This window comes from Monodon monoceros, unplaced genomic scaffold, assembly GCF_005190385.1.
Source record: "Monodon monoceros isolate NGI ecotype Baffin Bay Population unplaced genomic scaffold, NGI_Narwhal_1 Super_Scaffold_12, whole genome shotgun sequence".
Lineage (NCBI taxonomy): Eukaryota > Metazoa > Chordata > Mammalia > Artiodactyla > Monodontidae > Monodon > Monodon monoceros.
The window spans coordinates 165,249,273-165,260,473 of record NW_021703768.1 but is presented as its reverse complement, the minus strand read 5'-3'; the positions used below and the strand labels follow the sequence as shown (position 1 = coordinate 165,260,473).

Genomic DNA, 11,201 nt, shown 5'->3' with positions numbered 1-11,201 from the left:
CGCCCGCCTTGGCCTCCCCTTCCCAAATGCCCCTTCCGCAGGGGTAGGGGGTTCTGTTCCCTTCACCTAGAAGAGACCTGGCACCAGGAGGTATATCAGTAAATGCCTGATGGAGCTAGTCTTCCCTGGTGGGATCTGGCTCAGGCTGGCCAGGGGATCCAAGACCTCCAACCCACCACGCCTCACACCCGGGGCTCCAGCACCCCTCCACCCCTAAGGAAAGGCACCAGATGAGGGCAAGTGCCCACTTTATTAGCCAGCAGCTGGTCTGCAGGGCTCCCCGAGGCCCACCCTCACAGGTGGACAACAGAATGAACCTGCTACCCGCTCCCCTGTCCCTGGGACCCTGGGGCCAGTGGGGAAGAGGAGATACCAGGGGCAGGGGGACTGGCCTCACAGAGGCCTCGTAAGTACAAGGGGGTCACTGGCAGGGATGCAAAGGGCAGCAGGGTCTTGGGGAAGGCGGCCTATCCAGGGCGGTTCGTGTCATGCGGCCTCCTGTGTCGACGGGGGCCCCCGTTCGGCATCTAGGCGGCACAGGGGACTGTCGTACACCATCTGCAGGTTCACCTTGTGGCCCACCAGCTCCCGGATATTGTTGATGCCGTATTTGATCATTGTCGGGCTTGGGAGGGGGGACATGACATGGTTTAACACGAGGTCAGGTCATGCTCTCTTCTGATCAGAACCTCTCTTATCACCTTCCTTGAGTAAAAGCCCAAGTCCTTCCTGGGGCTCAAAAGGCCCTGCTCAATCTGTCCTGTCACCTCCCCACCCTCATCTCCTCCCATTCTCCACCTTCACTCACTCATTCCCTCCAACCACACTGGCCTTCTTAGTGTTCTCCAAACACAGCAGGCCCGCTCCAGCCTCAGGGCCTTTGCACTGGCTATTCCCTCTGCCTGGAACGCCATTCTCCAGATATCCTCACGGCTTACCAATTCACCCACCTTCAGTCTTTGCTCAGATGCCACCTCCTCTGAGAGGCCTTCCCTGACATCTCCTTAGCCCTCCCTGCTGTGTTTTCTCTATAACACGGCTTTTAGACATACTTTAAGCTTTACTTGTTGAGTTATTTATCTCACTAATTATCATCCTCTGTGTTCCACTAGCACCCCTGGCTTCATGGAAGTAGAGATGTGTATGTCATAATCACAGCACAGGACTCAGTACACAGCAGGTGCTCACTAAGGGTTTCTCAAATGAATGAACGAATGAATGGGGCTGAAAGTCTGCAGGCCCCCATGCCTGGCAAGCCACCTGAGTAAGGCAGCCAATACCCTAAGTGGTTTGGGTACTCACCGCTCAAGGGAGAGGCCCCAGGCAATGACTGACACATTCTCAGGGAGCCCCATGGGCAGCAGCATCTCGGGGCGGAAGATCCCAGAGTTTCCAACCTCCACCCACTTCTTCAGGCCTGTGAAGGCAAGAGAACGATGGGGCGGCTTGTGTGGGTGATACTGGGCCTGGCAGTTAGCTTGGGAGGTGGGGTGTGGGCTTGGCAGTGACGGGGACCTGGGCTGAGCCATGGGCAGCCTGAGACCTCCCTCCCTGTCCCAGTACTGGGTTCCACCCTGACCTTGGTGGTAGCTGAACACTTCCATGCTGGGCTCGGTGTAAGGGTTGTAGGTCGGCTTGAAACGCAGCTGGGTGATACCTGGGTGGTGAGGCAGCCAAACAGAGTGGGGGTGGGGGTGGGGCAAAGGGGGAGGAGAGGGGCAAAGGGGACCAAGGCATCCTCCTGCTTGCCCACCCCAGCCCGCCTGCTCACCCAGCTTGGTGAAGAACTCCCGCAGGACGCCCATGAGGTGGCCTAGCGTGAGGCCGTGGTCAGCCACGACGCCCTCGATCTGGTGGAACTCGGCCAGGTGCGTGGCATCTAGGGTCTCATTCCGGAACACACGATCAATGGAGAAGTATTTGGCCGCTGTGAAGGGCTTCTGGAGGTGAGAGGCAGGCCAAGCCCGGGCATGGGTGAGAAGGTCAGCATGTCAGCCCTGGCCCCTCCAACGCTGCCCAAGCCCTGCCACACCTTCTGGGCCAGGCGGTAGAGGGCGCGGGCGCTGGCAGACGTGGTGTGGGTGCGCAGTAGGTTTTTCCGAGCCTCGTCCAGTTTCCAGTTGTATTTGTACCTTCATAGGGACATACAGGAAGTCCATGATGCAGCTCACGGCCCCCAACCTCTTTCCCCCGACACCCCTGGGTGTCCTGCCCAGGACCCAAAGTCCTGGGTCCTGCCTTACCCCTGTGAGCCGTAGCCGCCTTGAGAGTGGGTCCGCTTGACGCGATGGACGTAGTCCATTGGGAGCTGCTGGGCCTGGGCTGGATCTGGGCAGGACAGAGCAACATCTGGTCAGTCAAGGAGCATTTCGCAAATAGCCACTGCCCTGAAAACAGATAGTGGCACAGGCAGCTCCCTCCCCCGCCCTCCACAGCTGCCAGAGGGTACCTGGGAACACCTAAGTCAGTCACAACTCTCCTCTGCCCAGAACCTTCCATGGTCCCATTTCCTCTTTTTTATTTTTGGCCATCCTGCACAGGACTTAGCTCCCCGACCAGGGATTGAACCTGTGCCCTAGGCAGTGAAAGCGCAGAGTCCTAACCACTGGACTGCTGGGGAATTCTCTCCTCCCACTCCTAACTGATCAGTTCCTCCAGCCACAGGGCTTCCCTGCTGATCTGTGAGCACACCAGGCATGTGCCAGCCTCAGGGCCTTTGCACTGGCCATTCCCTTTGCCTGGAACTTTCCTTCCCCAGGCATAGCTCCCACCCTGACCTCCTTCCATCTTTGCTTAAGCAGCCTTCATTTTTAAAAATATTTTATTGGGGCTTCCCTGGTGACGCAGTGGTTGAGAGTCCGCCTGCCGTTGCAGGGGACATGGGTTCGTGCCCCGGTCCGGGAAGATCCCACATGCCGCGGAGTGGCTGGGCCCGTGAGCCATGGCCGCTGAGCCTGCACGTCCGGAGCCTGTGCTCCACAACGGGAGAGGCCACGACAGTGAGAGGCCCGCGTACCGCAAAAAAAAAAAAAAAAAAAAAATTTATTTATCTTATTTGGTTGCATCGGGTCTTGGTTGCAGCAGGCATGCTCCTTAGTTGCGGCAGGTGTGCCCCTTAGTTGTGGCTCACCAACTCCTTAGTTGCAGCATGCGAGCTCTTAGTTGCAGCATGCACGTGGGATCTAGTTCCCTCACCAGGGACCGAACCCGGGCCCGCTGCATTGGGAGCACGGAGACTTTTTTTTTTTAATTAATTTATTTTTGGCTGCGTTGCATCTTCATTGCTGTGCGTGGGCTTTCTCTAGCTGCGGCGAGCGGGGGCTACTCTTCGTTGCGGTGCACGGGCTTCTCATTGCAGTGGCTTCTCTTGTTGCAGAGCACGGGCTCTAGACGCACGGGCTTCAGTAGTTGTGGCATGCAGGCTCAGTAGTTGTGGCTTGCAAGCTCTAGAGTGCAGGCTCAGTAGTTGTGGCACACGGGCTTAGTTGCTCAGCGGCATGTGGGATCTTCCCGGACCAGGCATTGAACCCGTGTCCCCTGCGTTGGCAGGCGGAATCTCAACCACTGCGCCACCAGGGAAGTCCCAAGCAGCCTTTATTTAATTAATTTAAAATAAATTTATTTATTTTATTTATTTTTGGCTGCATTGGGTCTTATTGCTGTGTGCAGGCTTTCTCTAGTTGCGGCGAGCGGGGGCTACTCTTCGTTGTAGTGCGCGGGCTTCTCATTGCGGTGGCTTCTCTTGTTGTGGAGCACAGGCTCTGGGCACGTGGGCTTCAGTAGTTGTGGCTCGTGGGCTCTAGAGCACAGGTTTAGTAGTCGTGGCGCACGGGCTTAGTAGCTCCGCGGCATGCGGGATCTTCCTGCACCAGGGCTTGAACCCGTGTCCCCTGTATTGGCAGGCGGATTCTTAACCACTGTGCCACCAGGGAAGCCCGCGGCCTTTAATTTAAATTGACAGCGTGCTCCCCCACCAACATAACGTCAATTCCCCCATCACATTTACTGCCTTCTTTCATTGCCGTGTTTACAGCTTACTTAGAATTAAATGCATATCTCACCCAACCAGGATATGCGGGTCTCATCAGGGCAAGGATTTCTGTCTCATTCATGGCTGTGACCCAGGTGTTTCACAGAGACTTTGGCACACAGGAGCTCAGTCATAGGTGCAGACTCTATGCTGCACGAATGTGCAAGTTCTTATGACTCCCTTCCAGAGACACAATTTTAGTGCATCTTAAAAGCCTGACATCAAATCCCAGCCCCACCGCGCCTATAAGCTGTGACCCTGGGCAAGTGATGTCCCCTCTCTGAGACCTAATTTCCTCATTTGCAAAACAGGGCTAACAGTCTACTTCCTATAGTTGGTGGAAAGATTAGGACAGTGACAGCTCAGTAAGTTATATATATATATATTTTTTCTTTTCTTTCTTTTTTTTGGCCACACTACATGGCATGTGGAACTTCCCTGACAAGGGATCAAACCTGCGGCCCCCTGCAGCGGAAGCGGAGAGCCCTAACCACTGGACCACCAGGGAAGTCCCACGGCTCAGCAAGTTTTGGATGCTGAAATGATGACAATGGCGCTGTTGCTCCTGGCCAGGTAACAGGCACCCAACAGCCTCATCTGCCCTGCTGGTGGGGGAAACAACAACCATTTTGGAAAGTCATTCAATTTCAGAGAGTACTAAGGACTGTGGAAGAAAGAAAGAACTGGGAAGCAATGTTGAAGACTAGCAATGAGGAGCTTTCAGAACTTGGGGGGACAGGGGCATGTCAGGGTGGGCTCTCTGAGGTGATATGTGAACAGAAGCTTCATGCCAGAGCCTGCCATGAAGACCTGGGAGAAGACAGTTCTCGGCAGAAGCCACAGCACGGGCAAAGGCCCTGAGGTGGGCAGGAGGGGAGGTGGAAGAAGATAACAGAAGTTGATGATAGCAGCTCACACAGGTTTGTCGGCCACACTGAGGAGGATGGAGTTTATCCTGTAAAACGGTATGCCACCCCAAAAGGCTCTGTCCAGTCCTGGCACCTCTGATGGCGCAGTGGGGCCCACCCACCTCGCAGGAAGAAGGTGTCATGCTGGTCCCGTGCTGGGTGCTGCTGGGGCTGGAAGAGTGCGTCAAAGTTCCAGAAGGAGCTCTCAATGTAATTGTCGGTCGGCATCTCGGTGAACCTGGTGGGAGACACAGCCTGACTGCCCTGCCTGTGCCAAGCAGGTGGGCTAGCCCCACCCCTGGCCCCATGCTTACCCCATCTCCAGGAAGATCTGCCGGAACTGGGTGCGGACCTTGAGCAGGGGGTGCAGGTGGCCGCTGTCAGGGAGGACGCCATGGGCCGAGAAATTGTAGGGCTTGAAGGGCCGATCCCGCCAAGAGCCACTATGGGGGGATGCAGGGTACATGGGTCTGGTGGGGGCTGCCTACCACACCCCCATTGGCCCCCAACTCTGGGGCTACCCCCTACCTGGAGATCATCTCTGGGCTCAGCTCTGTTTCCTGCTTGGAGATGCTGGTGCTAAAGGCACTGCCTTTGCTCACCCAGTAGGTCTTCAGGTTCCTGAGGCCAGAGGACAACGCTGTTACCTCCTCCAAGTGGTTTCCCTTGACCTCCCATCTGATGCTGACCCCAAAGTCACCCACCAAGTCATTCTGCTGTATTTCCTTCCTGACACTTACCATCTCCGGAATCCTCTTAGCTGGCCCCGACCTACATCCCTATGTTCATGCAGTTACTCATTCAACAAACATTTACTGTGAACCTAATGTGTACCAGGGTCTGTTCAAAGCACTAGGCATATAGCTGGGAGTGATAATAATAGGTCAAGTTTAGAGAGTTTACTCCACACTAGGCTCTGCTCCATAAAGTCACCCCATAATCCTGTGTGAAAAGGAGCCATTTTACACATGCATAAACAGAAGCTTGGACAGATCAGGTGACTTGGTCAAGGGCACACAGCTAGCATATGACAGAGCTGGGACTTGAATCAGGCAGCCCCGTTCCAGTCTTTTTTGTTTTTCTTTTGGCCACACCATGCAGCACATGGGATATTAGTTCCCCAACCAGGGATCGAACCCAGGCCTCCTGCGGTGGAAGCTCAGAGTCCTAACTACTGGACCACCAGGGAATTCCCAGTTTGCGTTCTTATAACTGCTAGGCCACTGCTACGTCTGCTCAAAGGAGTCGTCAGCTCTGTGAGGGCAGAGCCCCCAGCCTGTCCAGGTCCCAGCAGTCATAAACTTTCAGACAGTGCTTAGGACTGTAAAGGAAGTCAACAGGGCACAAGGGATGGAAGCCAGGAGTGAGGAACTTTTATGCAATTTGAAGGGAGGAAAGGGTGTCAGGGTGGCCTCTCTAAGGTGACACATGAGCAGAGGTTTGATGTCAGAACTTGCTTTGAAGAAGAGCAGGAAGCTCTTTCTCAGCAGAAGGCACAACAGCGGCAAAGGCCCTGACACGGCATGAGCCTGGCATGTGTGCTCGACAACCACAGTGTGAAGGGAGGCTGGGAGGAGACTGATAGCACCCTGGCCCAGTGTGGGCAGAATGGCTCCCCTTCTGCTCCAGGGCCATGCAGGTGACAAAGGTGTGAGCCTGGGGGGCGGCACCCACTCACACTTCAGTCAGCAGCTTCCTCTTCCTGAGCTCGCTCCTCTCCTTCTCTCCCAGCTTCTCGGCCTGTCCACCCTGGACCAGCTGGAGCCGCCGCTGCACCTCATCCTCCACGCTATCCACCTGCCACAGTGATGGGCGTGAGGGGCCGTGAGGGCAGGGGGCCCAACTGTCCGACTACCTGTCCAACCACCGCCCGGCAGGGACTCACCACTCTGAACACCCGGGGCCCGTTGGCAGCACTCTTGTCCACTCGGATCCACTTGTTGGACATGGCCTTGCTGAAGCCCACCTTGCCACTGGGCAGTCGCTGTGGGAGCAAGGCTGCAGTGAGGGGGACACAAGGGTCGCCCTCATCCCAACACCTCCCTAGGCCCTGCCCACTCAGACTCCTACCATGAGCTCGCTCTGGGGCAGGCCCTCTGGGGGGACGCTGCGAAACACCCGGGCCTCATGGCTGCCTTCCCGGGCAATCTCCTCGCCCTCAGTGGTAAGCTCCCAGCGCTTGGTGGAACGCAGCTCAGCCTCGATTATCTGTAGGAAAACAGGGGGACACGGGCAGGGACAGGATTCAGATCCAGGCACCCCCTTGCCGCAGCACTGGGGACGCGGGTCAAAGAACAGCCTGTGATGCCAGCTTTGCCTCTCAGCTGTACCACTTCCCAGCAGAGTGATCTCGCCTCGTTGAGCCTCAGTAGATCTTTTGTGACACGGGAAAAAATGACAAAAATGATTCACACCTCCCAGGGTGAGGTCAAGTACTGAGGGTATTACCTGCCTGGCAAAGAACAAATCCTATCTCTTTTGAACCTGGGAAAGATTTTTTTTAAAGTCTCGGGTGAAATGATTTATTTCCACACTTACATGCATCTCAGTGTAGCCAGATGTCAGAGAAGAACCCAGGCTGCCCACATTACACACAGGAACCCTAGGCTCCCCTTTCGTTCTAATTCCTAGCTCTGCTCCTCTCTTGCTGTGTGACCTTGGGAAAGTTGCTTAACGTCCCTGAGCAAATTTTCTTATCCATGAGAGAAGGGTGTGGTGGGCTCTACCTCAGAGAGTTGTTTTGAGTAACTAAATTAATACACAGAAAGGATGCAGAGCACTTAGTATGCAGCAAATGCTGCATAAATATAACTACTACTACATTAATATCATCGTCATCATCCTTACAATGAACCACATTAAACTGCCAACACTTAACCCTCAGTAGCCCACACAAATGTCACTCACATCAATCAAGGTACTGTCATCCCATACACCATAGCTTCAATCCCTTTCTGCACTGACGACCTCAGGCTTCAAATCCAGGTTTGCCTGTTCCTTCTAGTGACAATGATCAAGATTCTGACCAGTGCTTAGAAGTTGTCACATCTGCAATATGGGGATAATTAACAGTGCCATCAGCTGAAGGTCACATCAAATATTGGATGAGGAATAAATCTGAGGCCAGAGCAGGGCACATTATGTAAGTTTGATGTTTTCAGCTATGTTTTTTGAGTCCTAGCCTCATGGATCCAGCCTGCTGGGTGACCCACGGGTCGGTCAGCATCCTCCCCCTCTGGCTCCATCACCCTTCCCTTGTCCAAGTCAGAAGGCTGGGCTTCATCCGAGCTACCCCGACATTTCCATGAACCTTATTTCATTCCTTCACCTGAATCCCTTCTCCATTCCAGCTGCCTCCCTACAGCCAGGGACCATACCCTGTAGTTTGGGGATGTGCCAGCCTCTGCCACTGTCCCCTTGCCTCCAGTCCTGCCCGCACCGATCCTTTCCAAGAGTGATGTAGGCAGTACACACATCTCATTGGCTCTAGCTCCTGCCATGGCCCCCCAGTACCCCTGTGAGATAAAGACCTACAAGGCCTCGCAAAATCTGGCTCTGCTGGGTCTCTCTCACCACTTGTGCCACCTCCCTACCCCACTGATCCTTAAAGTGCCATGGCTTTTCTACTCAATGCAGAAACCCGACTCAGCTGTCATCTCCTTTGGGATACTCTCCCTGATCCTCAAGGCTGGGTCTGCTAACACCTCTGAGTTCCCCGTGCTTCCTCCATCACTCCGGTCACTTGAGTATATCCATTATACCGCAGCCTGCGTGAAGGCGGCGACTGCGTCTTTCTGGTCCACCATTCTCCTCTCCACCCCCTCAACACTGATCATGCCTCAATGGACGTTTACTGCATGAGGAACATCCGTACCCCGGGGCCCTCACTCGTTCCTGACTCCCCGCCTGCGCACCCTGGGCGGGACACATACAATTACTCCTAACCAGGCCTGAGATAATCTGGCCTGGAGGCAGAGCCCTCCTGGTAAGGGAACCGCAGGTGCAAAAGCGAGGAGGTCCGGCATCACCGGCCCAGCTCACCTCACCCAGCGCCTGCAGGCTCTTCACGGCGCCCACCACGGTCTGATGCTCTACGCCCAGCTCGGCCGCCAGTTCAGCGCTGTCCAAGCCGCCATCGGCCGCCTCCAGCCGCTGCAGCAGCACCTCCGCCACCGGACCATCTGCCATGACTGCTCCCAGGGCGCTCGGCGTGTGCCTACCGGCGGTCAGAACAACCGGAACCGGAACCGGAACCGGCGCCGGGGGGCGTACACCGTCATCTTGAGTGTGGCAGACTATGCTGCAGGGCTCGGGTGCCGCCATCTTGAGCGTGTCACTTGAACTTAAGAGGGGGTTAGGGACCCAGTACTGGCTGGACTGGTGGTTTCTTGTTGACCAGAGAGGTCAAATTAATACCATCAAAGACAGACTCACAGCATTGTTTTATGCTTCACCCAGCCTCACCAGAAGGGGCTGTGTGACCTTGGACTTCCCCCTCTCTGGGCCTCAGACCAGTCCTCCCTTAGGGATTCTTTCTTACCCCCACAGGAGGGCTGTGGGTGGTGGACTCCAGATATAGTCATCCTGCTGATGTCAACTACTTTTATTTTTTCTATTATTATTTTAAAATCTATTTATTTATTTGGTTGCACTGGGTCTTAAGTTGCAGCTCTCCAGCTCCTTGGTTGCAGCACATGGGCTCCTTAGTTGTGGCTCCAGGGCTCCTTAGTTGCGGCATGCATGTGGGATCTAGTTCCCTGGCCAGGGATCGAAGCCAGGCCCCCTGCATTGCGAGCACGGAGTCCTAACCATTGCACCACCAGGGAAGTCCCTGATGTCAACTACTTTTAAATTTTAAAAGGGAGTCTGGGTAGGGTCCAACCCTATTTATAGAGGGGAGAAGGACTCAATAATAGTATATTATTGAATAATATATTCAAGGTTGCAGCTAACCTGTATGGACGTTCTCCCCTGTGCCCAGCCCAGTGCTAAGTGCTTCAGGTGTCTTACTTCATTTTCCCCCAAACTGTATGATGTAGATACTGATATAATATACATTTCACAGATGTGAAAACTGAGGCTTGGAGGGTGGTATGCCTTGCCCAAGGTTCTGCAAGGAGCTGGTGGACAGTGTCAGAAATTATAAACACTCCAGAACCTGCCCCCTCCTCCCCATACCCCTGCTCTGAGAAGACCAATGTCAGGAAAATAATTTGTAGTATAGATCAGTGCTGTCCTATAGAAATATAATTCAAGATACTGGGAATTCCCTGGTGGTCCAGTGGTTAGGACTCCACTATTCCACTGCAGGGAACACGGGTTTGATCCCTGGTCAGCATGCTGCAGCTTGGCCAAGACAAAACAAAACAAGAAATATATTTAGAGATAGAAATGTAATTTTACACATTTTAGTAGCAACGTTAAAAACAAAAGGGGTGAAATTAATTTGAAGAATTTATAGAACCTAAAATGTCCACATTATCATTTCAACACTTAATATAAAACTACTAGTGAAATATTTTACATTATTTATTCACACTAAGTCTTCAAATTCTGATGTATATTTTCCACTTACAGCTTACTTCACAGCCGCTGCATTTCAAAAGGCAATAATCACATGTGGCCAGTGGAGACTACATTAGACAGCACAAGTAGATTCTAATCCCAGATCTGCCATTTTTGTCCCTCAGCCAAATCACTTAATCTTTCTGTGCCTCAGTTTCCTCGCTTGGATGGAAATGATATGAGCCCAGGTTACTGTGAGAATTAAGTGAAATAGTACCCACACACACATGCAATACTTGCTGGTACTAAATTGAGTGTGGACTCTGTGTTAGGTGCTGTTCTAAGCACCTACTCATTTAGCCATCACAACTGTTATTTGAGCGTGGTAAATGGGGTTACTAATATCCCCCAATGCTGGACCTACAGTGAGGTCCTGATAAAAATTCAGAATGCATCCCTCAAAGTCTCTTCTTAGCTTCAAAGCACTTTCCCCATTTTTGCTTATTTAATTCCAGCAAGAGTCCTTCTTTCCTTGCTTCTGTCACACGTCAAGTAGGTTTTAAGCCTGTTCTGTGCCTGGTGCTGCAGGAGACACTGTGGGGTGCGGGGGGGAATGGTGAGGTGAACAAGACAGGCATAGTGTCTACCCTCTGGCAGGCAGCACCTAGCCCATGTGTCCCTGACACATGGTGGAAGGGCGGGAAGATGGGGGGAAGGTCAGTGGAAGGCCTAGAGTGGTCATCCCAAACTTGGGGGGT

At 53.5% G+C, this 11,201-nt stretch overlaps 1 protein-coding gene across 2 annotated transcripts; it reads right to left on the bottom strand.

Annotated features, from left to right (window-relative positions):
* Positions 1-231: 231 nt before the first annotated feature.
* Positions 232-9,168, bottom strand: FARSA (phenylalanyl-tRNA synthetase subunit alpha). Of its 2 annotated transcripts, XM_029218217.1 has the most exons (14): positions 8,980-9,160; positions 7,846-7,986; positions 7,009-7,146; positions 6,824-6,922; positions 6,617-6,735; positions 5,467-5,559; positions 5,253-5,381; positions 5,061-5,176; positions 2,244-2,328; positions 2,033-2,132; positions 1,772-1,940; positions 1,580-1,657; positions 1,303-1,417; positions 232-625 (listed from the first exon to the last, which is right to left on the bottom strand). In XM_029218217.1, exons 3-14 carry the CDS (start codon positions 7,009-7,011, stop codon positions 487-489), a joined length of 1,245 nt encoding a protein of 414 aa, XP_029074050.1. In that variant the 5' UTR covers positions 7,012-7,146; positions 7,846-7,986; positions 8,980-9,160; the 3' UTR covers positions 232-486. The 2 variants fall into 2 exon arrangements, with proteins under 2 accessions (XP_029074050.1, XP_029074049.1); XM_029218216.1 differs by lacking the exon at positions 7,846-7,986 and having other exon boundaries at positions 8,980-9,168.
* Between the last annotated feature and the right edge of the window lie 2,033 nt (positions 9,169-11,201).